Consider the following 24,847-nt stretch of genomic DNA (forward strand, 5'->3'; position numbering starts at 1 on the left):
GAAGTGCAATTTACTGCATCAAGGATTTGGGGTCAACCATAGTGAGAGTGCGAGTCTTTGGATATATATATATAAATATAAATAAATAAGACTTCTTCGGAGGAAACTCATTATCTTAACCTGTTCGAGGAAATTGCAGTGGGTTCCAAAGTTCGACAGTAATGTCGAATCATTCCAGGAAGGTTGATTCTCAGAGTAAACACAAACAAAACATAGAACACAGCGCCAATTTCTCATTATATCCAATTTTTTAAAGATTGCATAATTACATTCTTACAGTACCAGTCCAATCCTTGTGCTTTATCCTTCGGTTCATTACAGTATATTTGCATCCGAATGAACAGCATTCATAAACTATCTAACAGAATGCTTTCAGTTTTATCCTTCAGTCCATCACAAAACCTCAATACAAATGAATAGAATAAACCTCAATACCAATGAATAGAATTCATAAATGATCAGAAGAGAGGAGGTAGCTAACAGTCAACACCACATTGCTGAAGAATGGGACCTTCGACCTTGGGCAGGAATGGGTCGATCCTCACCCACACAAGAGAGAAAATGGAGGCCAGCAGAATAGACCACAATATCACTATAGTGGGCGTTCTGTTCTGCCTTCCCAGAAGACCCTTGAGGAAGGGATACAGATGCAATATCACCCAGCAGGCGAAGAATAGCTTTCCAAAAAGCGGTCCCCATGACTGGTAGTTATTATTTACTGCGGCCGAAACACCTGCTACCAAGCTCACCAGATTTATTATGAGCAAGGTAGTGGGAGGAATGAGCAGGGTCGTCCATTTGAACATGTATAACTCCCCGAATTGGTCTTCTTCATCGCTACCCTTGGCTGTGACTGTGAAATTGGTGTCCACACCTCCCAACACCTTGAGCAGGCCTTGAAAAACAGCAAAAAGATGAGCAGAGACCCCTCCAATGACCCAGAACTGTTCGTTTCTCCAGAACGCTTCGATGCTCACTCCGCTCCATCTTAGCTCTAGAACTCCAGTGGCTATGATGGATAAGAAAAGTCCCATGAACCAGACGCTAGCAAGGCTGGTAAGCTGCAACCATGAGAATCCAACCACATGGTCATGAGTAAAACAAATAAAACATAAATACTGAAACAGAGTATCTTTATCTTAATTGCGGATTTCAGAAATATTTTGGAACTAGATCTTATATGAGTAAGGTTAATGGCTAGATTTCAAAATATTCCTGAAAGTTGAGGGCTGAAAGATAGATTTGTAATTATATGGTTACGTACCGTTGGAGTGATGAATTTTCCTGTGAGAAGACATATGGCGGGGAGCGTGCAGTAAGCGACGAGAGGGATTGAGGTGAATGGGTACACGATTGTGTTGGTATAGGCCAATCTTTCAAGCCATTTTAGGTTACCTCCATAGGCATACCAGAGAGGACAATGCCTACTGAGGAAAATTTCTATGGAACCCAACGCCCAACGAAGAACCTGGTGCAAACGATCTGATAAATTAATAGGAGCTGATCCTTTGAATGCCGGCCTGGGAGGCATGCAGTATACCGATCGCCAACCACGGCAGTGCATTTTGAAGCCTGTCAGGATATCCTCTGTCACTGAACCATATATCCATCCGATCTGTATAGAAACCACCGTTGTTACTAAAACAGGAGATAAATAAATCAACATATGAATAATTAAGGGCATATAAATATTATATATATGTCTAATTAGGTTTGGTACCAGTCTCAATGTTGGATGAAAGAATGATTGGCCTATTAGCTCTGTCAAGCTTAATTTTTATTAAAATAATTTAATTACTATAAAAATGGCTCCCCTTCTCTACTCTTTTTTTTGATATTCGAATTTATGATCTGGCGGAGACTGAACCTATGAATTATATTATTCCTCAGGACTTTAGAACAATCATTTCTTGACTTAAAAATAGTCTAACAGTCAAATTGGTCATTATGTTGGTGGGACTAAGTGAGCCATTTGCTTGGCACAGCACATTATAATGAAGAATCCCTAAACCTTTGAAAAATTTAATCACATGTAATCCATAAACTCTAACACCACCATAAAACTATATACCAAAAACTTTAAATAATTTAAATTTAGTTTCCATGCGTCAATAAAACAAATAAGATATAAAAAAGCTATATTCCAAATGGAGATTTGATTGAGAAATAACCATATTGTTGAAACATCTTTCAAATAAATGAGAGCAAAACTGTGATTGTAAATCGTTTTATAATTATTTATATAGTCATATGATTGAGAAATAACCATATTGTTGAAACATCTTTCAAATAAATGAGAGCAAAACTGTGATTGTAAAGCATTTTATAATTATTTATATAATCATAAACCAAATGCTGATCTTCAGTAGATTCATACCTCCTTTCCCCATTCAGTTTTCTCCTCGTATCCGCAGCTTATGACGTGAATGGCTTCCTTTATCAGAGCAGGTGAGTTTACAGACTCTGGAACACCACCATTTTCCATAAGCGTGGATGTAATAAAGACAGGAGACTGGCCAAATCTTTTTTCAAAGCTCTTCTGCGACATTAACCATGATTTCTCATGTTCTTCGTAACCTGGGAACATCACAACCTTCCGAACTGTTATATTGGAAATTACAGGGACTTGCCTGGTTAATGAATATTACAACTATTTGAAATTTTATATTGTTAATCACAGGAAATATCATAATCATTTGAATTATATATATAAAAGTCGGACATTTACTTCAAAAGGATTGTCATTTTCTTCGAAATTCAATTAGAGATTATATTCTGCCTTAAGATTGTAAAACATTTTGGAAATTCGATATAGTTTAATTCGTTTCAATATGTTAGAGACTAGAGTAGAGTAACTGTAATAATCATTTCATTGGGAATTAATTAAGGAGATTAAATGTTATTTTGGAAATCTGGAATTAATTCTCTACTCAAGATAATGGTAAGGATTTGGAAGTTTACTATTGCATATCTATTACATTGGGAATTAATTAAGATAATGGTAAGGATTTGGAAGTTTACTATTGCATATCTATTACATTGGGAATTAATTAAGGAGATTAAATGTTATTTTGGAAATCTGGAATTAATTCTCTACTTAAGATAATGGTAAGGATTTGGAAGTTTACTATTGCATATAGATTTTGATGTCACTGAAACTTCAGCATGGTATAAAGTTTTGATAGATACCCAAGCTTTTGATGTAACTGAAACTTCAGCAGGGTATAAAGTTTTGATAAATATCCAAGCAATTTTCAAGTTTATTTCATTAGAAATTTTCAGATTCACTTCATTAGAAATTAATTAGATAAACTAATCCCCCACACAGGAAACATGGCACCAACAACCCACTTAAAATAATGGTAAATTTTGAAAATTTACTGCTACTTAGATTTTGGTGAAACAGAAAAAAATTTACTGCTACTTAGATTTTGGTGAAACAGAAAACTTAACACTATACTCTTATGTAAGATTTTTGAAATATTCCACAATCTGATATTAAGATAATGCATGCTGTTGATTTACTTAAAATGAGATACTCTGCTTTCTTTACTTAAAATGAGATACTCTGGTTTTAAGTAGCCATGAGAATAACATGCTAAATCTCAATGGAACTAACCTTCAAGTCCTTCTTCAATCTCTTCGAGGCTGAAGATGGGAGCGGTTATTTCAGTGGGCTTGGAAGATTTCCTCCTACCAAAGAACTTTTTGGATGATTTCTTTGTTTTCTTGCGAGAACCGAAGCAACAGCAACACCATGATGGCCAGCAATCGCAGGTCATCTTAGGTTTCTTCTGCGAAACTGGAGGATCATACCCATACAGAGCTTGCCTGTTGAAAACGCATCCAGTCCCCACATACACTGGCCCCTGGATGCCATCTAGACCCTTCATGTTGATCTGCATTGAACAAGATCCATAAAAATATAAGCCGCAGGCTACTGAACCTATAATTAAATTTATACAAATGGGGCTTTTGATTAACAGTATGAACGGCATGAAAATGTTATACAAATGGGGAATAACAGTATGAACGGCATGAAAATTTTATACAAATGGGTTTTGAAGAACAGAATAACAGCATTAATTGTGAAATATTCCTGGAATCTGTAATTGAATTAGTTTAAATTTTTTAAACAGTTCAAAAAATGCCTGGAATCCGCAATAAAATTAAATTTTAAGTAAACTCTTACATCGAAGAAGACAGTGTTTCTGTTTGCATATCGATCATGGCGATCAATACCATCGAATCTCTGAGGGAACTGAACATAGCACAGTTTCTTTCCAAGTTGGGGATCCATGAGAAAACACATTGCCTCCCGCACGGCCTTACTGTTGTTGACATAGTGATCACAATCCAGGTTCAAAATGAATGGGGCATTTGTTAGAACTGCAGAGACTCGAACCTGCAAGATCGATGGCAATTACGTTAGCACAATACCTGAAATCAAATGATCAGCAGCAATGATTACAGGGAGGTGTGAGAATAATGAAGAAATAGGATTAGTTAGTTATAGTTAGTTATGAGTTGAACAGAATAGTTGGTTGAAGTAGTTATTGAACAGAATTGAGTTTCCTATATAAGTGAAGTGTAATTGAGTAAATGATGAATAAAAGTCTGTGAGTTTTATATTTTTATATGGTATCAGAGCTCAGGGTTTGAGCTGGGGTGAGAGGGCAGGTGAGGAAGGCCGAGGTTTGTGCCACCTGCGTGGAGCCCAGCAGAGAGTTTGCTGTTTTATTGAGCCCTGAAGGCTGTGTGAAGCCGAGTTGCTGAGCCGGAGCGGTTTTTGTGCGGCTGTGCCTGTGCGCGCTGGAAGGAGAAGCCGTGAGGGGAAATTCGGTGTTGAAAGTTCTGTTGCTGGCGTGTCTGTTTTGTTATAGTTTGTAAGTTGGTATTCGGTGTTGAAAGTTCTGTTGCTGCGTGTGAAGGCTCCGTTCTGTTGCTGCGTGTGAAGGCTCGCTGAGACATTCGGTGTTGAAAATTCTGTTGCTGCGTGTGAAGGCTCCGTTCTGTTGCTGCGTGTGAAGGCTCCCTGAGACCTGCGTAAGGCGGCTGTGTGTGGTGCAGTGTGTGAAGATTGCTGCGTGTGTTGCAGCGTGAGAGACAGAGACCTGTGCATGTTTCGTGTGGTGCTTTGCGTGAAGACTGCTGTTTGTGGTGCAGCGTGAGAGCCGTGAGGATACGTTGAAGCTGTTCGTGAAAGCCGCGTTGAGTTGTCCAGAACCGAGGGCACGAACCGAGGGCATCGTTGTTTGAAAGCACCGTTGTTCGAAAACCTTTGCGTTCGGGTATTTTTTAATTTGTTGTCTCAATTTACAGTTTGACTCTGTAAGTCTGAGCCAGTTACACAATTGCATAACCGTTGCTGTGTGTGTTAAGCTGTTGTGAGTTTTTGTTGGAGATAAACGTGGAGTGCAGAGCCAAGTCTGGAACGGGATCCGGCTCCCTGAGACCTGCGTGAGGCCAGATTTGCTGTGTGTGTACCCGAGTTGGCGTGGTGAACCCCAGTTCCTGAGGGCGTAGTGAGAGGCTGTGTAAAGCCTGCGTGAAGAGCCGTGAGGCTGTTGCTTGCTGTGTGTGAGGTGCTGTCCGTCGAGAAGCGTCTTGTGCTGGTGCTGTCGAAGCCCGTTGCAACCATTCCACTCTGCTGCCGTTGCAACCATTCCACTCTGCTGTGGATCGTGAGTGCGTCCAGAACTTTGCTGGCGCGTGTTAGTGGTAAACCTGACGTGAAGTGTGAGTTTTATGCCGTTGTGCGTGGAGGTCTTTGGTCAGTGGAGGTAATTCTTTGCAGAAACTGTTGTGCCGTGGTCATATTCTTTTTCAGTCGGCCAGGTTTTCTTTGTTTTGTTGCACAAATCGTGTAAGTGGGTCTTGTTCAAGAGAGTGCTGTTAGTGAGCACCGAGGAGCTCGGAGGGCCAAGGAGAGCAGAGAGAGGCAGTGGCAGTAGAAAAGGTGTTTTGTTTGAAGTGTGATAAAGCTAACTGAGATGTCTATTTTTTTAGACTTTTTTGACGATGATCCTTTTAATGATCATTTTTTCATGAATCCATTTGGGATTAGCAGTATTTTGGAGTCCATTGACAAAGAGTTTCATGTTGTTGAGGATCACGTTGTTGAAGAAATCACTCATGTTGTTGAGGATCACGTTGTTGAAGAAATCACTCATGTTGTTGAGGATGTTGAAGAAATCACTCATGTTGTTGAGGATCACGCTGTTGAAGAAATCCCTCATGTTGTTGAGGATCACCCTATTGAAGAAATCACTGAAATTAAAACTTGCCCGGTTGTTCGAAGTTTTATTGGATCTACTTTCAACGATGACTGCATTTTGGTGGATCCTTCGTTGGTTCCTCATGGAAAGTGGGGAGAACATGAATTAAATTACCTCGTTGGAGATCTTGCATTGCCTCTCAATCCAAAAGAGGTTGTTGACGTTAAGTATGTAAGCAAGGAGCAAAGGAATTTCATCAGGAAATCCAAAAAGGTGAAGATGAAACTGCCCCAATAATGGAAAAGGACCAAGCATGGACCTTTTAATAAGAAGACAAAAATGAAATATTTTGTTGTAAGCCTAGCTGAGACTTAGACCAGCAGGCAAGATAAAGTTTGTGGTTTTCTGTTAAGTCGTCATCATTAAGAATATATATAGTTTGTTATATAGTTGGAATTAAGGGGGAGTGATAGAAAGGCATTAATCCCAACTACCCTCTGTTAATGCAGTAGTTACAGCAGATGTTCAAAGTACAAGTTCTAGAAGTCAGTTAGGTATGGTAGAAAATCCATTTCTCCATTAAGGGAGGATGTGAGAATAATGAAGAAATAGGATTAGTTAGTTATAGTTAGTTATGAGTTGAACAGAATAGTTGGTTGAAGTAGTTATTGAACAGAATTGAGTTTCCTATATAAGTGAAGTGTAATTGAGTAAATGATGAATAAAAGTTTGTGAGTTTTATATTTTTATAGGAGGGATATGAGATTGTTGTAATTACCAGGGCGTTCATGGCACCGGCTTTCTTGTGGTGCTGATATCCAGGTCTCTTCTCACGAGAAACATAGACAAGGCGAGGAAGCTCGTTCCCCTCAATATCATGGGCTCCACTGCTTCCCAGAAACACCTGAAAACATCAAACCTTAAATTGGTGAGTTGTTTCATTCCAGGGACTGTTAACATTAACACACCATAAAACGCAACAGCTGAAAGAAAGCCAATTAGTGTAAAGTTGAAATTATAATCATAGATAGTAAAATCTAATTGGAACATAGATTCTCAAGGGATAGATTCTCAAGGGATAACAGGGATTTTTGAAATAATTGAATTTACTAAGCACAATCAAAATAAGTCGGACTTTTCAAGAGATAATTGAAGTCTTTTGAATTAGAAGCCGGAGAATCTACAGTATTAACCATTTCTTTTATCAATATTTCGAATCCAATCGGGATGGGATTCGAAATGTTGATAAAAGAAATAGTTAATACTGTTAGTTCTCCGATTTCTAATTTAAAAGATATAAATCACAAAGGTCTTAATTGAAATTTAATATTACAATCAAAATATATGAATTTGAAAATATATGAATTTGAAAATGGATGTGAATTGATTTTTGAAGTAAAATATATAAGTCCAAAAATGGATGCGAATCGAGAATAGAAGTGAATTTTCACACACATTTTTACACATCATACTGATTACTAAACTATTAGACTATGAAATGAGCCTCTCGGATCAATCAAAAGAAAAAGAAAAATAAAAATTCTGGTAGCCATGGCCATGCACTCTTAAAATCCAAGGACAATCAACATTTAGGAGCTATGAATTCATTTATTTATTTATACAAGAGTTCAAGTAAGTGCACCTGAATCATCCCAGGGTGATCGCGAGTATTGTTCCCGGGCCAGGGCGTTCCGTCCTGCATGACCCACCCCTCATCAGGGGTCTTCTGAGCCTTTGAAACCAGGGCGTTTATCCTCACTTTGAACTCTTCATACTCTCGCTGCCAAACATTCAAATAATTTAATTTAGCCAAGCTATACAACCAACCACATTAACCCAACAAATCTGACTCTCATACTTACTTTCATGGCACGCCGCTCTTTTACAAAGGTCGGTTGCACCTTGTCTTTCAGGTAATCAATTTTTTGAGAAAAGTAATAATCGGGGGCCCGAGGCTCTATACTGTACTTTTTGCAGAAAGGAACCCATTTCCGGGCAAACTCTGAGGTTTCTGTCATTGAATCGAATGTGAGCATCGATGCTCCATCGTCCGATACATAGCACGATACCCTGTCCACAGGGTAGTCCGCGGCCAGGATAGAGAGAACAGTATTAGCTGTAATCAGAGGAGGCTCTTTCAGTGGATCCACTGTACTCACAAAGAAATCAACGGGTGCTAGCTTGCAAGGCTCTCCTTCCCTCTCGTATCTGGCAATTCCATTGAAAAACAAAATTAAGTTTCTGAAAAAGTCTGCCAAGTATAATGCCTAGTAATCTAATCAATTCAATTGATTTTTTTGGGTTATTGTTTATGAAACAGGGGATTCATTTTGCAGCTGGTTGCGAATTGATTACTAAAGCTCAGTTATTTTAAAGTTATTTTTATATATATTGTAGATTTTGAGAATATTTTGAAATTTGATAGACAAAAACAAGATCAACTATTACAGATTTCAGGATTATCAACTATTGCAGATTCAAGGAATATCTAGATTCCAGGATCATGATCAACCATTGCAGATTCAAGGAATATCTTGGAATCTGACTAAGGAAAGTGAATTATTAAACCTTGCTCTTGACCATCCTCACTTTATTCCAAAATATTTTCAAAATCTGCAATCTTTATAAGTTCAGCACATACTCTAATCCCAACATCTTAATATGGATTACAGATTCCAAGAATATCCTAGAATCTGAAATCAAACAATTAACCCCTGATAACCATCCTAATCATCAGATTCCAAAATATTCTCAGGATCTACAGAACACATATAAATTTAGCACTCTATTCCTATATTTAAACCTATAACTTTTTAGGAAAAATAACATGTTTAAGCGATTGATTCATCATACCTCATAGATAATCTGTCGAGATAAGTTTCTCTAGTGATGGGACACCACTTGGGGAACTGATCAAGAATCCAGGAGAAGGCGAACCAGATCTCGCAGATAATGGAGGTCAACCAGAGGCCAAGTGCGTCCTTGGCAGGATTCAACAATCGGTAGCGGAAGAAGAATCCCAGAATTATCAAACGCATCACAATAACAATTCTGTAGGGATTGATTCTACTGGAGGGGATTGGCACCTTACGCGAAAGAGGCTGTCTCGCTTCGGCTTCAGTCATCCTGAACAATATTGGCAAGATTGAATATGAAATCAAAAGTCCAGGATAACATTAATTAGTATTAGGTTTTGATGAATGCTATTTCTGATATATTCGAATTGAATCTCCCCAAAGAAAAAAAAATCTGCAGACTGCGCGAGAAATTGGGTGTGTGATTAATACATTATATCATCGGCCTCGTCTGGATCATATATGCCATCCTTGATGCTGCCACTTTTCTTATCGTGCTTCGCTTTCCAATTCTCCACTCTCTCCTTCCATGCAGCACTCCCATAGTTCTCCTTGGCTGGATCTAATCCATTTCCAATCACTACACACAAGTTTTAAAATTGAATCAAGGCAAAGTTTCGTAGAGATTATTTTTTCAAAGTACTGTTCTATAGAAAACGTTAGTTGGTGTTTTTGCAACACAGAAATGGACAAGCAAAACTTTACAGGGAAATCAACAGAGACAAGTAATTTGTCATGAACCCAACATCGAAATGTCAATAGGACAGGCAAAACTTTACAGGAAAATCAATGGAGAAAAGTAAATTGTCATAAAACCAACTTCAAAATGTTCACTGGATTCTGGATTTTAGGTTAGGTGGTGCAGAGGATATTCAAATCCAGCTCTGTAACATATTAGCTAAATATTTAGGAAATTTGATGGATATGAACTAAATCAAACAATTGATGAAAATTTTCAAATCTAGTTCTGTAGTATATTATTATTAAATTATATTAAATATAATTATATGACAGATTTCAATTAGTTTAATTGCTCGGTTGTATAAACAATTTGGTATAAGAGATCTCTGGGTCAATTTTCCTTGACACTCTACGAGTTAGGTTCAGGACTGATCCCTTAGAGTGGATAAAATGGCCACAATGAGTGAGCGATTGCTATATAACTGTTGAACTTATTTCCATTACAGATTCAGGAAACATTCCCAATCTGGGAGCCAAAAGTGAGGCAAACAATTGACTTCCCTTCATTGATGAAGTTACTATTCATCAAATTCTAAAATATTCCTAAAATTTGTAAAATCTAAACAAATATACCCTTACACAACACAATGACAAAAATTAATAATATGACCTAACTACTGTCTATCCAATTCCAAAATATTCTTAAAATCTACGAAATTAAAGCAAAAATGCAAACCCTTACACTACACAATCACCAAAATTGATAATAATTTTATCTGTACCAGTAGCTGCATGTGGAAAACGCTGAACACTTAAACTGTCGCCATCCATGATCGGAGGAAGGGAAAGTGCATAATGATCTCCATTTACCTGCAACACCAAATATAGCCCAATTGGATCCTGCCTCACGATTTACCTATCGTCACTAGGAATGAAAGAAAAAACGAAAGAGTATGAAGTACCGAGCGGTTAGCAATACTGTGGGCAGCCCGAGGAGTAGCGTCGAAGGCATTTCCTCTGTGACTGACTACGCTTTGGCGATCTCTTTCCATGTTGAATTCTTGTTCTAAGTCGTCCATGCCATCTTCTTCATCATCGCCTTCAACCCGGGGACTCCCTGAAAGCCAGCGAAAAAAGAAAAAGCACTCAACAAACATGACAACTCCAATTTAACACAATATGGATCCATGAAAACAAAGTATCCATAGGAGAAAATTAATCATGTAAAGGTCAATATTGCAGAATCCAAATAAACGTGAATGATTAAATCCAGAAACAAATCCAAGCAAGTAAACATGTAAAGCCTTCACCGCTACAGAAATCTCAGAAATTTGAAAGGAAGCCTTCCAAAAAGATTGAGCTATTTAGATTGTGGAATATTTTGAAAATTTACAGAGATGGAGGGAAGTTAACCAATTGATTTTGTTTTTTAAATATTCCAAAATCTACAATGAAGTATGGCTTTCAAAAATAAGAAAAGTCTATAAGACAACTTTATTGGTGATATCAATAAAATATTATGTAAACTATGAGATTCAAGATTCAAATCCTTAAATCAAATCAACAAAAAAACCAAAGAAAGAAGATAACTCTCAAAAAAGATAACAATTATAGAAAATTCAGATAAGTGATATCCTCTTTCTTAAAACATGGGTTGTCTAGTAAAATGTCACAATACTTAAACAAGTGTTGTCTATTATTTTCGGTAGTCTAACCATTATGCTTTTTTGCCCTGAAAGTTATGGAAATTCCCATTATATTTTGAAAAAATTAGGCAGGGATTTTTATAAATCCAAGCAAAAGCTGTCAAACTTCATAATTTTAGGTGCATTAAAGGTTTTTGATGGTGCTGAATCCATTTCCACCATCAAAAACATGATTTAAACAGCCCCTCTACAAGAATTTTTGAATTTGTTTTGCCCGGGGCCACTTTTGACCGTCCATGCAATTCCTCAGCCTCCTTAAATGAGTCCCTAGTAAAATGTCACAGTGCTTAAACAAGTGTTGTCTAGTAAAATGTCACAATAATCTATCTTTTTTAAAACATGTGTTGTCTAGTAAAATGTCACAATAATCTCACTGTTAGATATTTTTATCTTTTTCTAGTCAATTTTAAGGGAAATCTGGTAGAAATTTTTTGCAATCAAATTTTAGAAAGTGTTAAATACATAAAGAAAATAAAAAATAAAAATCTAATAATTAGTTAAATTACTTGTTCAAAAACTAAATTTATCTCGTGGTGATGATAAACCACACTTGTTGGTTCTAAAAACATGGTCGAAAATTCTCTTATATGATTTCTATTAAAACCTTTTATTTACGAGAGATATATATATATATAGTGCTGTATATATACAATTTGTTGGTACCTTTGTGACGCCTGTACCGAGTCTTGCACTGAGGGCAGCACCGGTTCCCATCCTTTCTCTCATACTCATAACAGGGACGACACACAGGGAATCCACACTCGTTGCAGGCCACGAATAGTTCCCCATTGGGGTTGCGACCGATTTTATCTCCGCAGACTTGGCAATCCTGGAGGGTGGATAGCCTGATGGGCTTGGGCTGCACAGCACCATTGAAAAGACACCACAGATAATGCTGATGAGCTTGGCATTTTTATTTTTGAAATCTAATTTATAACAATTAAGTTAAACAATTCACAGAAATCAACTCTTAACATGAAAATTTAATACTGAAAAACCATAAACCCCACTCACCCCATCGTGTCCAGGGACTACCATAAGCTCGTTCCGCTTATAGGAACCTGCAACAAGTCCCGCCTTGGCCTCCATGATCTCGTCGTCCTGTTCCTGCGCGAATGGCAATAGTTTTATATGGTTGCTTTTTCCATAGCAGCTCCTGATACTGAACACAAATCTGAAGTCTTAAAACTCTCTGGGGCATACCAACTGCACTGCCACAACCACCAACCTTGCGTTCCCCTGTCGCTGGATCCATCGCCCGGGGGCCCAAATCACCTGACAATTTGGATTAAAGTTCACTCTAAAGGGTAACGAGAGAATAAGTAGCACCTAATCTGTCATAATAGTTGAAGGTGACTGAGTATGAATTGTGAAGACCGTAAACTCAATTAAATGGTTTCGCTGGTTATGGCGCATGCATCGAGTTTGTTAAGAAATCACAGTTTGTGATGCTTAGAAGGCAAGGTAGAACGAATAAATTACGTAGAATAACCTCCGAAGCAACCAGGGACCCCGCAAACATTCAAACATTTCAACCGCTCGCCTTTTCGTATCTGGCTGAATCATATTTCGTCTGGATCTAGCTGAACCATCCTTATTTGATAGAAGCTATCATTGCTTAATTATTTGGTTGTTTTATTGACTTAGTTTACTTGGTTGGTTGTTGGAATTGATAACTTATTGTAGATTTAATGTCTGAATCAAAGTCAATTGTAAAATTTGTTTCATGTGTGCAAAATACCATAATCTATGACAAACTTGAATATAAATGCAAGGCCTCGAATTAATAACTTAAAAAAAATTAATTATATTTTCAAAAATTTAAATATTAATAATTTAATTAAATTTTAAAATTTTAGTTCGTGTGATGATAGTTTAGTAATTGAAGTATTATGTGTGAGAAGGTTTAGTATTCAAATTCTTGAATTGGTGTTTAAATCTTTGGAATCCTTGCGGAAAGCGAAAAGACCTATGTATGGTAACAAATATTCAAATTCCAACCCCATTGTAACATCCCAACTCTTAAGTTTTAGCAGATCTATCACACTTTAGTGTTCTAGTTAAAAATGCTTGCAATTAAAACACTGAACACAATGAGATCTAAAAATGCAACCTTTATTTATATTATTAACTTAAGAAAATAGTACGAGCCCATATAATAGTATCAGAGCCCCTGCAATGGCATGCACGACTACTCATCAAATGAGAAAACAAAAAAACTGAAGCACAATTGTGGACCATAGATGGATCCACCAAACATATCACACCCAAGAGATTTTCGTCCCTGGGATCAAAGTGGAACTCGTCGAATTCTCAAGAAACACACAATAAGATAGATAAGCTTGGGATGATCCCAATGCCTAGCTCCTATCCCCTTTTATATGCTTGATGAACTCCCTAGAAACCTTATTTTATTATTTTCCCTCAAAAAATGAAGGAAAATTCCATGGGAAAATAACACAGTAAATACCATGGGTAGATTCCGTCCATTTTGACCATATCTAAAAAAGGGAATATCTCAAAAGCATTGTATATTGATACCAAGATCTCATACAAATCAGTGTGTTATTCCATGTCTCCATGCCAAATGATCCTGAATGGATCCTTTGATGCTTGGATCCCAAACCATACTACGGCCAATCCTGCTCTCAATAGATTCACCTGTATCCCAATGCCACCTAAGTCATGGGACGTGTGGGTTATGATACCATCTCAGCCCTCAGTGACTGCCTGTGCCTAAGGGTCCAAGTTGCAATATGCCCTTGGCTAAGGGTATCCTCCCAGGAATCATCCCATCAATAGAGTTCAAACTCATAATCTATCACCAATCCATCTCGTGGGAAGGATCTAATGCATAAATACTTGCACATGGAATAAGACTATTATGTTGATGTTGCTTGATGCTCAACCCATGCTTCTCCACTCGGTCACCCAACATGATCCATTTGGAGAAATTTTCCCTACTCTCCACAATGTATAAAGGCAGGTTGGTAGTGATGCAAGCCTTATCTATGTACTCCTGTAAAGGGCTGCTTTGGAATTCCAAACTATACTCGTCTTGTTGTCTTGTGAGGGACTTGACTCATTCCTCAACACTAGACAACTTGGTCGTTGATTCAGCACATACCCCTGTGAGCTCCTCAATTTTCCTATTCTCACATAAGGTAGTGTCTCCGACTGTCCAGACTCTACTTCAACATCATAATATCTATCTTGAAATGCATGATATTTTCCTGAAATTCCTCTACTAGAAATTTTGGTGCCCTATTGAATGCCTTTGTATCTGTCTAAACTGGATACTCAACTATCATAGCTCCAACTCGCAGCTTTGACCGACTCTCTAGAAATGGATTATCCTGCATACTATATTTGTGATGTTGCCCCTCATGATCATGCTCATCATGTTGATTTACCATTATTGGCTCCTAACTTAAGTCTCCTTATGTCTTCTTCCTAGCCTTCTCCACCTATGGAGACAATTTGTTGTCCATCCTCTCTGGTTGTCAAACATGGATGCACTGGTGGACTGTTATTGACACTTGATTTCTCATACTCTTCATGGATTTCCTCTTGGAGATCTATGGACTCAGTTGTACAAGAGCCTACCACATCGTTAGGAAGAATCACCTCCTTCCTTTCCCCATATACTTTTTCAAGCTAGTTGATTATCATCGACTTGTCCTCCAAGTTTCTCTGAAAAACATTGTGTTGTTGCTCACCATTTGTACTTGATTTCTCGGATCCTTTGTGGGTTCTCTCTTAAAAACCAATGAAATCGACTATAGATGAATTCACATGGTTTGAAAGAGTGCCCAAGATCCCTTGTAGATAAAGCATAGTCCTCTCCTTGTTAGTTCATTGTTGCTACAGGTTTTATTTTTTTTGTTCTTGCTTCCTCCATCAATCCTCTTCAACTCCTTCCTAGTCAGTACTCTTCTGAGAAATTGTATGTTTTACATGACCAATTTTTTGACTATATTATAGGTTTCTCGTGATACAACTACTTCCTTTCTTCATATGATCAATAGTTTGGATCTTAGTATCTTGCATATGTTGGCATCTCCTTCTAAAATCAATGAGATAATATTTTTCATTCTTGTTTTCCAGATTTAACATGAATGTGCCAAAGCTAAACTCTGCCATGAGTTCTAAGATTCTACGTCGGTTCTGAAAGGTAGGATGCATCATGTTGTTCAACCCTTGAAGGGCTTCCACTATCAACCGCAATATCTCCCTCATGAGATCATTATTGTAATGCAATAGTGGTGATGTTAAAGTTATGGTCCTACTAAGACAAGAAGCAATTGTAAGTTTGGCCTCTTCACAGGGATGCTCCTAGAGTTTGGGTTATATTTATGCAAGCAGGGATGGCTTGAGAGCCCAACTGAGTTTCTTCCATTATGGTTGCTCCACCCTATATAGACATGTGTCTAATTCCTCCAACTTATGAAGGTCTATATCTGACTTTATTTGTTGCAATTTAGAGCCAAGCATGAAGAGCTTAGCCCCTCTTCCTTTTCCTTCCTTCACTTCCCCTGGGCACTTCTATAGCAGAATGTCATAGAATTTTTTTACGAAAATCTTATTTCGTTAACCATTATTTTGGTCTAAGGAGGTATTGTTGCATAAAGGACCATATATCTTCACTAGTTCATCAAGAAGTTTCTCAGTGTTTTCCAAGGTCTCTTCAAGATGACCCATCTTCTCACATACCAAAGCAGAGGAATATGAATTCTTCAAACATCTAATTAAGAAATTAAAGCCCCTTCTTATTTTCTTCTTTTCTTCTCTCCCTTTTTTTTTAATCACCCTTTTACAATAAATCCTTATATCTCTTGGACCAAATTCACCCCTCTTTTTTTAAACAAAACCCCACTCAATAGATCTCACCCCTTTGTCCAATCATTTGAATTCTCCTTATATCTCCCAATACAAATAAGTATCTAAACTTTGAACTCTTAATAAATTTCTCCAAACCATATTATTATTATAATTATTTATTTATTTTTTATAAAATTGACACATTTGGAGCAATTCTTTATTTATAATATTAATGAGGCGTACGTTTATTCAAAAAATAGTGGATCTAAATATAAAAAATTAATAAAGACCCTCACTATGAAACCACTACCCCAAACTCAAATTCTTCAAGGTATTGGGGCCCTATTAGCACTATAACTTCCCTTAACTTACAGAGTAAAGTGTTTGCACTGCTTCTGTCTGTTGACTATTAATTTGCAACCCTTTTACAATCACGTCAGCATGGTCGTCAGCCATAGGGCTACGATTTCACCAAGATTGCAGAGTAGGCAATATGATTCGCTTGCAAATTAGGAAATATGATTCGCTCTCCTCGGTTGGCTATTGATATGTCGCCCTTCTACTTCCTTAGGGACTTTCTCACATTGATTTTGAGGCCTTTTGTCCTTGATGACCCCTACAGGACCTTTGTGAGACCTGAAAACTAGTCCTTTATTGTTGTGGTATGATATTGTACCAGATATTGATGCTAGTGATTAGCTTTGTGACCACTATAGCCCTTGACTCTATTCCATTTAACAACTTATCTACAGATTGTTGGCCCAATCTTCAACAATCGAACAATGATGTAGAATGGCTTATATACAACCTTGATTTTGCTGCTCTAAATGCCCAATGGTATGATCCCTTGGCCCTCAACTTCAATGTAATAATCGTATGATCACTCGAACCCTCCACATAATTGATGTGATGCCCCTTTATAATCAACGGTATGACTCTGTGTGTGAGGAGTATGGATTTGTGCGATGCCCCATGGTCTTGGCTTCATGTGATGCTCCACAGTCTTAGACTAGTCGCTTGTCCCTTCATTACCTACATGATGGTTAATGGTTTTATCTTGCTTCATGATTGATCTGTTAAATAAGGGCGATGCCATTTCCTCTTGTATGGTTCATGACTTCCAACCTTAGACAACAAATTTTAAAATCCTCAACTGATGTGGTGTATAGGCGTGGACCTTGTCATATGGCGCCCTTCAAAACCATGACTACTCCGTGCTCCTTGGCGACATATGGCCTATTGGACTTTAATCTCCTGACAGGACCATGCTCCTCGAACCTCTCCTACTCGACCATTGTGGCCATAGATGTGTAGATGTCGGTGACCAATCTAGAAATATGGTGAATGCAAACTAAATCATAACCCTGTTAACATTGTGAATTTATGGGTCCCAAATCCCAACTTTCAATAGTATTGCAAAACCCTCCTCCCACATCTACCCAAGCAACTGGCCAATCCGGGTAAACATGCGATGAGAGTCCACTATGACATGATTTGATCTCCTAAGTCATGTTAAGGAAGTGGAACTAATGGAAACGCACCACACAGACATTCAACATCAGTGTTAGGACCCTCAGGAACCAACCCAACATTTATGCCAACTAACCCCTAGGTCCCACTAACATTGTGGACCACTTGACCTCTGGACACTCTCATGCTATGGGCATGCTAGCATCTAGGGACCTCTGGATGCTCTCACAAGCCTGTGAGCTAGTGTCGAGGGACTATTTTGCACAGTGTTGAGCCAGTGTCCTTGGGATTTGAGCCACTTTTTCAGGCCCAAAGCCCAGGTCATTGTCTAGAATTGAATGACATCTTCAGAATAGTAAAATAATAGAGAAATGACAGTACAAATTAAATTACTTGAATAAGACCTTAACTGGACCCCTACTAGCCATGATAGGAATTTCATCAAACATATCACGAATATGTAATCTGCAAGTGTAAATAATAGATTTGAGCATAGGGGTCTCATAATTGACTGAGAATCACTAAGAAACTTTTATGCCTCAACACATCAACTGTGATTTCATCCATTAGGTCATAGATACATTTTACATTCATTTACAAGTAAAAACACGATGAGAGCCATACATAGCTACTTTTATAAAACATATATATAACCAACACAATAGTAGCAGAAATACCAATAATATCACAGCCATATAAACCACATATAACCAGTATAATACTCATAGAATTACAAGGAGAAATAACCTCATATTAATGATGCAAAATCCAAACCTGGGATGGGACTTCCATGTTCCACCCGACCATAGAATGGCTGAGCCAAATCTCTCTTCAGCCATTCACCCCCGTGCCATATTCCAAGCATGAATGTGGGATCTCATTAAACACATCAATCCAAAACCATCCAGGTCTTCCAGAGCCCATCCACCTCAACCCATCAAACAATGATTCCACTTCATAGTTGGACATCACAAAACCATCAACAGATTGGTCTCTATCCAAGCCTTCCAGAGTGTTTGTCCAATCAAGGCTTCCAAGACTAGTAACTCAACCCACATCTTTTATCGGGCTTCCAGAGTGTTTGTCCAACTAGGGCTTCCAGGACTAGTAACTCAACCCACCAAGGGCTTCCAGAGCGGTTGTCCAACCAAGGCTTCCGGGACTAGTAACTCAACCCAAGTTGTTGCAAGGCTTCCAAAGCATTTGTCCAACCAGGGCTTCTAGGATTAATAACTCAATCCAAGCTAAGGAAACATGAGAACCAACCAAAACAAAACAAGGAAAACAAATCCACAATCACCATGGCTATCCAGGAAATGGCAAGGCTAGGAAATCCACTATCAATTTCGACCATAATCCATGCCAATGACAGATCACAACCACCAAACCACATGCATATTCCATGCACACCAAAACTAGCGAGGAAAATATACATACAACTTGGCACCTATAATAAAAATCCATTGTAGTTGCTAATGTCAATGTCCTCTTGCGCTTTCCTTCTCTTCCTTTGCCTTCTTGCTCTAAAAATCCAAGTATGCCACACCCTCCAAGAGTGCTCCAATAAAACTCTAAGTATCCAAGAGTATGAGAGAGGGAGAGAATAATGAGAGAGCTCCAAAACTGAATTGACAAAAGGTTACGAACTGATCCTCATAGTCCTTTTTATGAACAAGGCCTCTATTTTCTTCATTTTTCTAGTATTTTCCTTCATTTTCCTCCTCACATGCAACCTGTGACCTTTCACCTCCCTTTTCTCCTAATTTCCATTATTTTCATAAATAAATGTGCCAAAAATGTCATTTTTCCTTTCCAAATCCTTATCCATTTCCTTAGCCATTAATAACCAAATGAACACCCACACTAGGATGTCTTGCCCAGCATTCAACTTGGAATAAGTGTCCCATCAACTGTGGCTATTATTTTTTCCTTTATTAACTTTTATTACATGGAATTTTCAGCAGGGATGTTACAAAACCCTCCCCCTTGGGCGAACACCATCCCCAGTGTTCAACAATACCTATAACCACAAAATTGTTGTAAGAAAAAAATGTTGTTGATGGAGCTATATAACTTAGCTCGATGCAATATTTACATTGATCAACCTGCTAAGAAGAAAACCAACATGAAAACATAACAAATATAACATCATAATGACAAGACACCCATACAACTTATTGGAGGTTTATAAAATAACTCATGGTGGTATTTACATCCATATACATATATACATATACCAAAATCACCAAAACATATACCAAGACATACACCAAAAACCATACCAAAAGTACTTTGCCTCAACCAACCAACAAGGAAGGATACATAACCTGCATATGATCTGTCATCTCCCATGTAGCTTCATCGGGCTCAAAGTGCTTCTATTTCACTTTAACCTGCTCAATTGCTTGGTTCTAGACAATGAGGCTCCGGTTGGAATTCTCCATCTGGTTCCACCTGCAATACAGACAAGTCAATCACATGATCAACATCTCTAACATACTTCTTAAGAAATGACACATGGAAATCATCATGGACTTTCATTGTCAGAGGCAGTGCAAGTAGATAGGCTACTGGCCCAGTCCTCTCAATAATATAGAAGGGGCTACAAAATCGTGGTGTCAACTTGGCACATGATCAAATCTGTAAGGATCTCTTCTTCAGTTTGATGCACAAATACATTTGTTCCCCAACATGTAACTCCTTGAACAACCTGTTCTGATCTACATAGCTCTTCTTCCTAGCCTGCGTTGCCCTTAGATTTTTATTTATCACCTACATTTCTTGTTCCATGTATGCCAACATGTTTGGGCCAATCAACACCCTGTTACTGGATCACTCCAACTAATAGGAGTATTGAAACTTCGCCCATACAACGCCTCAAAGATTCCTGATACCCATTGTTGTAAGCAAACTCTACCAATGGAAGGTACTCTTCCCACTTTCATTGATGATGCATCACATACATCCTCAACATGTACTCCAATATCCTCTTGGCCCTCTCTGTCTGTCCATCTATCTGTGGATGATAAGTTGTACTGAAGGCCAACTATGTGCCCAAACCTGTAAACAACTCCTTCGAAAAATTGGAAGTGAACTTTGCATCCCTATCTAACACAATCTTTTTCAGAACACCATGCAATCTAACCACATCTCCGATGAATACCTGTGTTACATCGCTAAATGAGAATATAGAATTCACTAGAATGATATGTGAAACCTTTGTCAACCTGCCCACAATAACCAATCATGTTGTCTCACTGTCCTCGACAAACCTATGATGAAGTCCATGGAAATGACTTCCCATTTCCACTCTGGAATCACAATCGGTTGCTGAATGCTTACATTCTACCTTCACACATTGAAAATCAAAACACCTAGCCATAAACCCTGCTACATCCCTCTTCAGGTCTGACCAATAATAAAATCTCTTCACTGTTGTCAGTGTCTTTTGATAACCTAAGTGACCCATATATGGTTTCGCATGAAACTCCCTCAAGATCACCTTCTTGAGATCACTATTGTTTGGCACATATATCCTATATTTGAACCTAACCAATCCATCTATTGTAAGGAAACATTCCATATCTTGTGCATATGCACCTGTACTTGCACCATTACATGTACCTGTACTTGTACCTATACTTGTACCTGTACTATCACCTTTACCTGTACCTGTACTTATACCTATACTATCACCTGTACTTGTGCTTGTACTCTGTTGCAACCTGTGCATAATCTCCATATACCTGACATCTTGTTGATCTACCTGTAACATATTATCTTGTAAGTCTGTTCCATAGGAGCTCATAGCTACTAAGTGATTTACCTGTATCCGCCTGCTAAGAGCATTTGCCACTCTGTTCTCTTTGCCCTTGATGTACCTGATCTCAAAATTGAACTCACTGATTGTAGCCAATCACCGAGGCTACCTACCATTCAGATTCAGTTGGTCAAATAGATACCATAAACCATTGTGATCACTCATCAATGTAAACCTCCTTCCCAGAAGATAGTGTCTCCACATATTCAACGCATGTATAATCGCTGCCAACTCAAGATCATGTGTGGGGTAGTTCTTCTCATGCTCATTCAGTTTTCACAACTCATAGCATACCACCTGTCCATCCTACATAAGGACTCCACCAAGTCCTTTCTTGCAAGAATCTATGCATACTACAAACTCTTTGTTTAGATATACAATCTTTAACACTGGTGCATGTGTCAACAACTACTTAAGCTGCTCAAAACTAGCCTCACACTCCTCTGTCCATTCGAACTTCTTACCTTTCCTCTGCAATGATGTGATAGGATAAGCAATCTATGAGAATTTCTTGATGAACCTCCTATAATAACCTGCCAATCCCATGAAGGACCTCACCTCATCTACATTCCTAGGAGCTACCCAATCCATGATGGCCCTTACCTTTTCTAGATCTCCTACAATGTCCTCCTTGGAGACAACATGCCCCAAGTAGTGTACCTCAGTCTGAAAGAAACTACACTTGTTGAGCTTAGCATACAACTGATGCTCTCTCAACAAACTCAACATTGTTGCTAAATTCTCGGCATGCTCTTCCTCATTTTTGGAATATACCAATATGTCATCAATGAACACAATAACAAACTTATCCCAATAAAGATGCAACACATTATTGATCAAGCACATAAATGTAGCTGGAGAATTAGTCAAACCGAATGGAACTACAACAAACTCATAATTCCCATACCTGGTCTGGAGAGTCATTTTGTCAATGTCCTCCTCTTTGATGTGTACCTGATGATATCCAAATCTCAGATCAATCTTTGAGAACATTGCTTCTCCCTTCAATTGATCGAACAAATCACCAATCCTCAGAAAAAAATGCTTTTTCTTGATGGTCACTTTGTTCAATTTCCTATAGTCAATGCAAAATCAGAGAGTACCATCTTTATTCTTCACAAAAAATACCAGTGCGCCCCATGTTGATACACTTGGCCTAATGTATCCCTTGTCCAACATTTGCTTCAACTGTAGCTTCAACTCTACCAACTCAGGTGTGCTCATCCTATAAGGTGCTTTTGATACTAGAGCTGCCCCTGGCACCAACTCAATAGAAAATTCTACCTCCCTGTGAGGTGGAAAATTTAAAATTTCCTCAGGAAATACATCTTGGAACTGATGTAAAATTGGCTACCTGCTCAAAACATATGCATCCTCAACTTCATTACCCTTTTCACTAGAAATGTGCACTATAAATAACATACACCCTTTCCTACGACTGTGATTTTCTTTCATAGTTGTTACCATCCTAACTGATGTGGCTTTCTTCTTACCCTGTAAGAATCTTGGTTCTCCATTGTGATCCTAGCACTCAATGGCCTTTTCATAGCAATCCACCTTGGTTCTATGAAGGTACAACCAATCCATGCCCAACAACATACTGTATGATCCCAATGGTAATACATTCAAATGTGTTATGGTAGGCATACCATTCAAATCAAATGCACAAGCTCTTACCCAATGATGAACTCGCTTCTTTGTACCTATAGCCAACTACATTAACCAAGACTTTGCATGCAATTCCTTACTCAAACCACACTTATCCACCAAGTCAGGACTAACATAGCTATAATTAGATTCAAGGTCAATCAAAATAGAAATAACTTGATCTCAAAGCTTACCGTCCATCTCAATGATATATGCTTGATGGTCTACCTGTTTATTATCCAATGTTTCATAAATATGAGGAATGTTTTGACCAACATTCCCAACAGTCTGTGCGTCCTTTGCACTATATATATATATGAGGCCTACGACCCTGATTTTGCAGATAATCTCTCCTGTGATGATCTTTTCCATAAGTCCAACACTCCATAGGCTTCCAGCCTGCATCCTTATTCTACTCCTCAAATCGATGTCCCTGCCCTCTGTCAGATGCATTAAACCTCTTAGGTGGTGCAACATTCTCCTTATTACCTGAATCACGTGGTCTTACTCACTTCTTGTCCCATTTTCCTTTTATCTTTGCATTGTCTTTATAGTCTAGCTTAGTCTTAGATCTATGCTTCAAGTGTTCATAACAATGCTTTATCTTTCGGATGGCCTACTCCAATGATCTAGGCTCATCAAATTCAATCCTATCTTTGAATGCCATTGGTAACCCACTAGTGAACCTATGAATCTTTCCTTTCTCCTCCTTGAGGTAAGGCACATACCTCAGTAGCTCCAAGAACTTGCTAGTGTACTCATCATCTGTCATAGATCCCATATTTAGTTCATAGAATTCCTTTTCCCTGTCATCAAAGTATATTTATGATAGGTACTTCATTTTGAATAGCCACTCAAACTCATTCCAATTCAAGTCCTCCTCCTCTATATCTTTGACATTCTTCACTTCTTCTCACCAAATATCTGCTTTACCTTTGAGACTGAATGTAGCTACTATGGATTTCATGTTCTCTGAATAGTCATGCAACCTGAAGAACTTATTCATAGCAAGCAACCATGCCTCTACATCATGTGATTTCTTCATCTCTCCATCAAATGTTGGTGACTTTGCTTTCTTAAAATCATCTGGAGAATATCCCCTATCACTCCTCCTATACAGATGATAATGATATCAATCATCATGCTTGTCAAAACTAGAACTAGAATGGTACCTTTGTCTATGCCCTCTTCTATCTGGAGTGTCCAACAATTTTCCATCTCTAACCATGTCATCTCTATCTGACCTATGACCACCATGCAACCTACTACCATATGCCTCATTAGTTTTGTCTTCTTGCTCATGGCTGATTCGAAGTGGTCCCTAACGTTGCAAATCTAACAATCTCTAAAGTATCATTGCATTTACCTTTGCTAGCTTCTCTTGTGCCTATATCATTTTTTCATTACCTACCTTAAAACTCCTTATTTCTTCCTTCAAGCTTCTCAATTTATTTTCCAAATCAGAAGAGTTCCCAACACCATAGTGCTCATCTGATTCATAGGGAGAGTCTTTGTAGTATACCATTTCGCTCTCCATTTGATATTTCTTCCTACAAGCTATATCATGTCAGCTAAACCAAATCGCAATCAACCAATGTTAGTATAGCTTGGGGAGGATACATTTTCTAC

The 24,847-nt window shown here is 38.2% G+C and overlaps 1 protein-coding gene across 1 annotated transcript; it reads right to left on the bottom strand.

The window, feature by feature from the left end:
- Nucleotides 1-208: 208 nt before the first annotated feature.
- LOC149226784 (cellulose synthase A catalytic subunit 4 [UDP-forming]-like) lies at nt 209-12,630 on the bottom strand. The gene is made up of 14 exons (XM_089377605.1): nt 12,475-12,630; nt 12,124-12,319; nt 10,717-10,871; nt 10,537-10,624; nt 9,506-9,653; nt 9,072-9,344; nt 8,081-8,426; nt 7,861-7,998; nt 6,997-7,122; nt 4,193-4,405; nt 3,620-3,899; nt 2,378-2,577; nt 1,265-1,615; nt 209-1,061 (listed from the first exon to the last, which is right to left on the bottom strand). Exons 1-14 carry the CDS (start codon nt 12,547-12,549, stop codon nt 477-479), a joined length of 3,174 nt encoding a protein of 1,057 aa, XP_089233731.1. The 5' UTR covers nt 12,550-12,630; the 3' UTR covers nt 209-476.
- Between the last annotated feature and the right edge of the window lie 12,217 nt (nt 12,631-24,847).

Source organism: Pinus tabuliformis, chromosome J (assembly GCF_031772625.1).
Source record: "Pinus tabuliformis cultivar Carrire ecotype Pingquan chromosome J, CPIR1, whole genome shotgun sequence".
Classification (NCBI taxonomy): Eukaryota; Viridiplantae; Streptophyta; class Pinopsida; order Pinales; family Pinaceae; genus Pinus; species Pinus tabuliformis.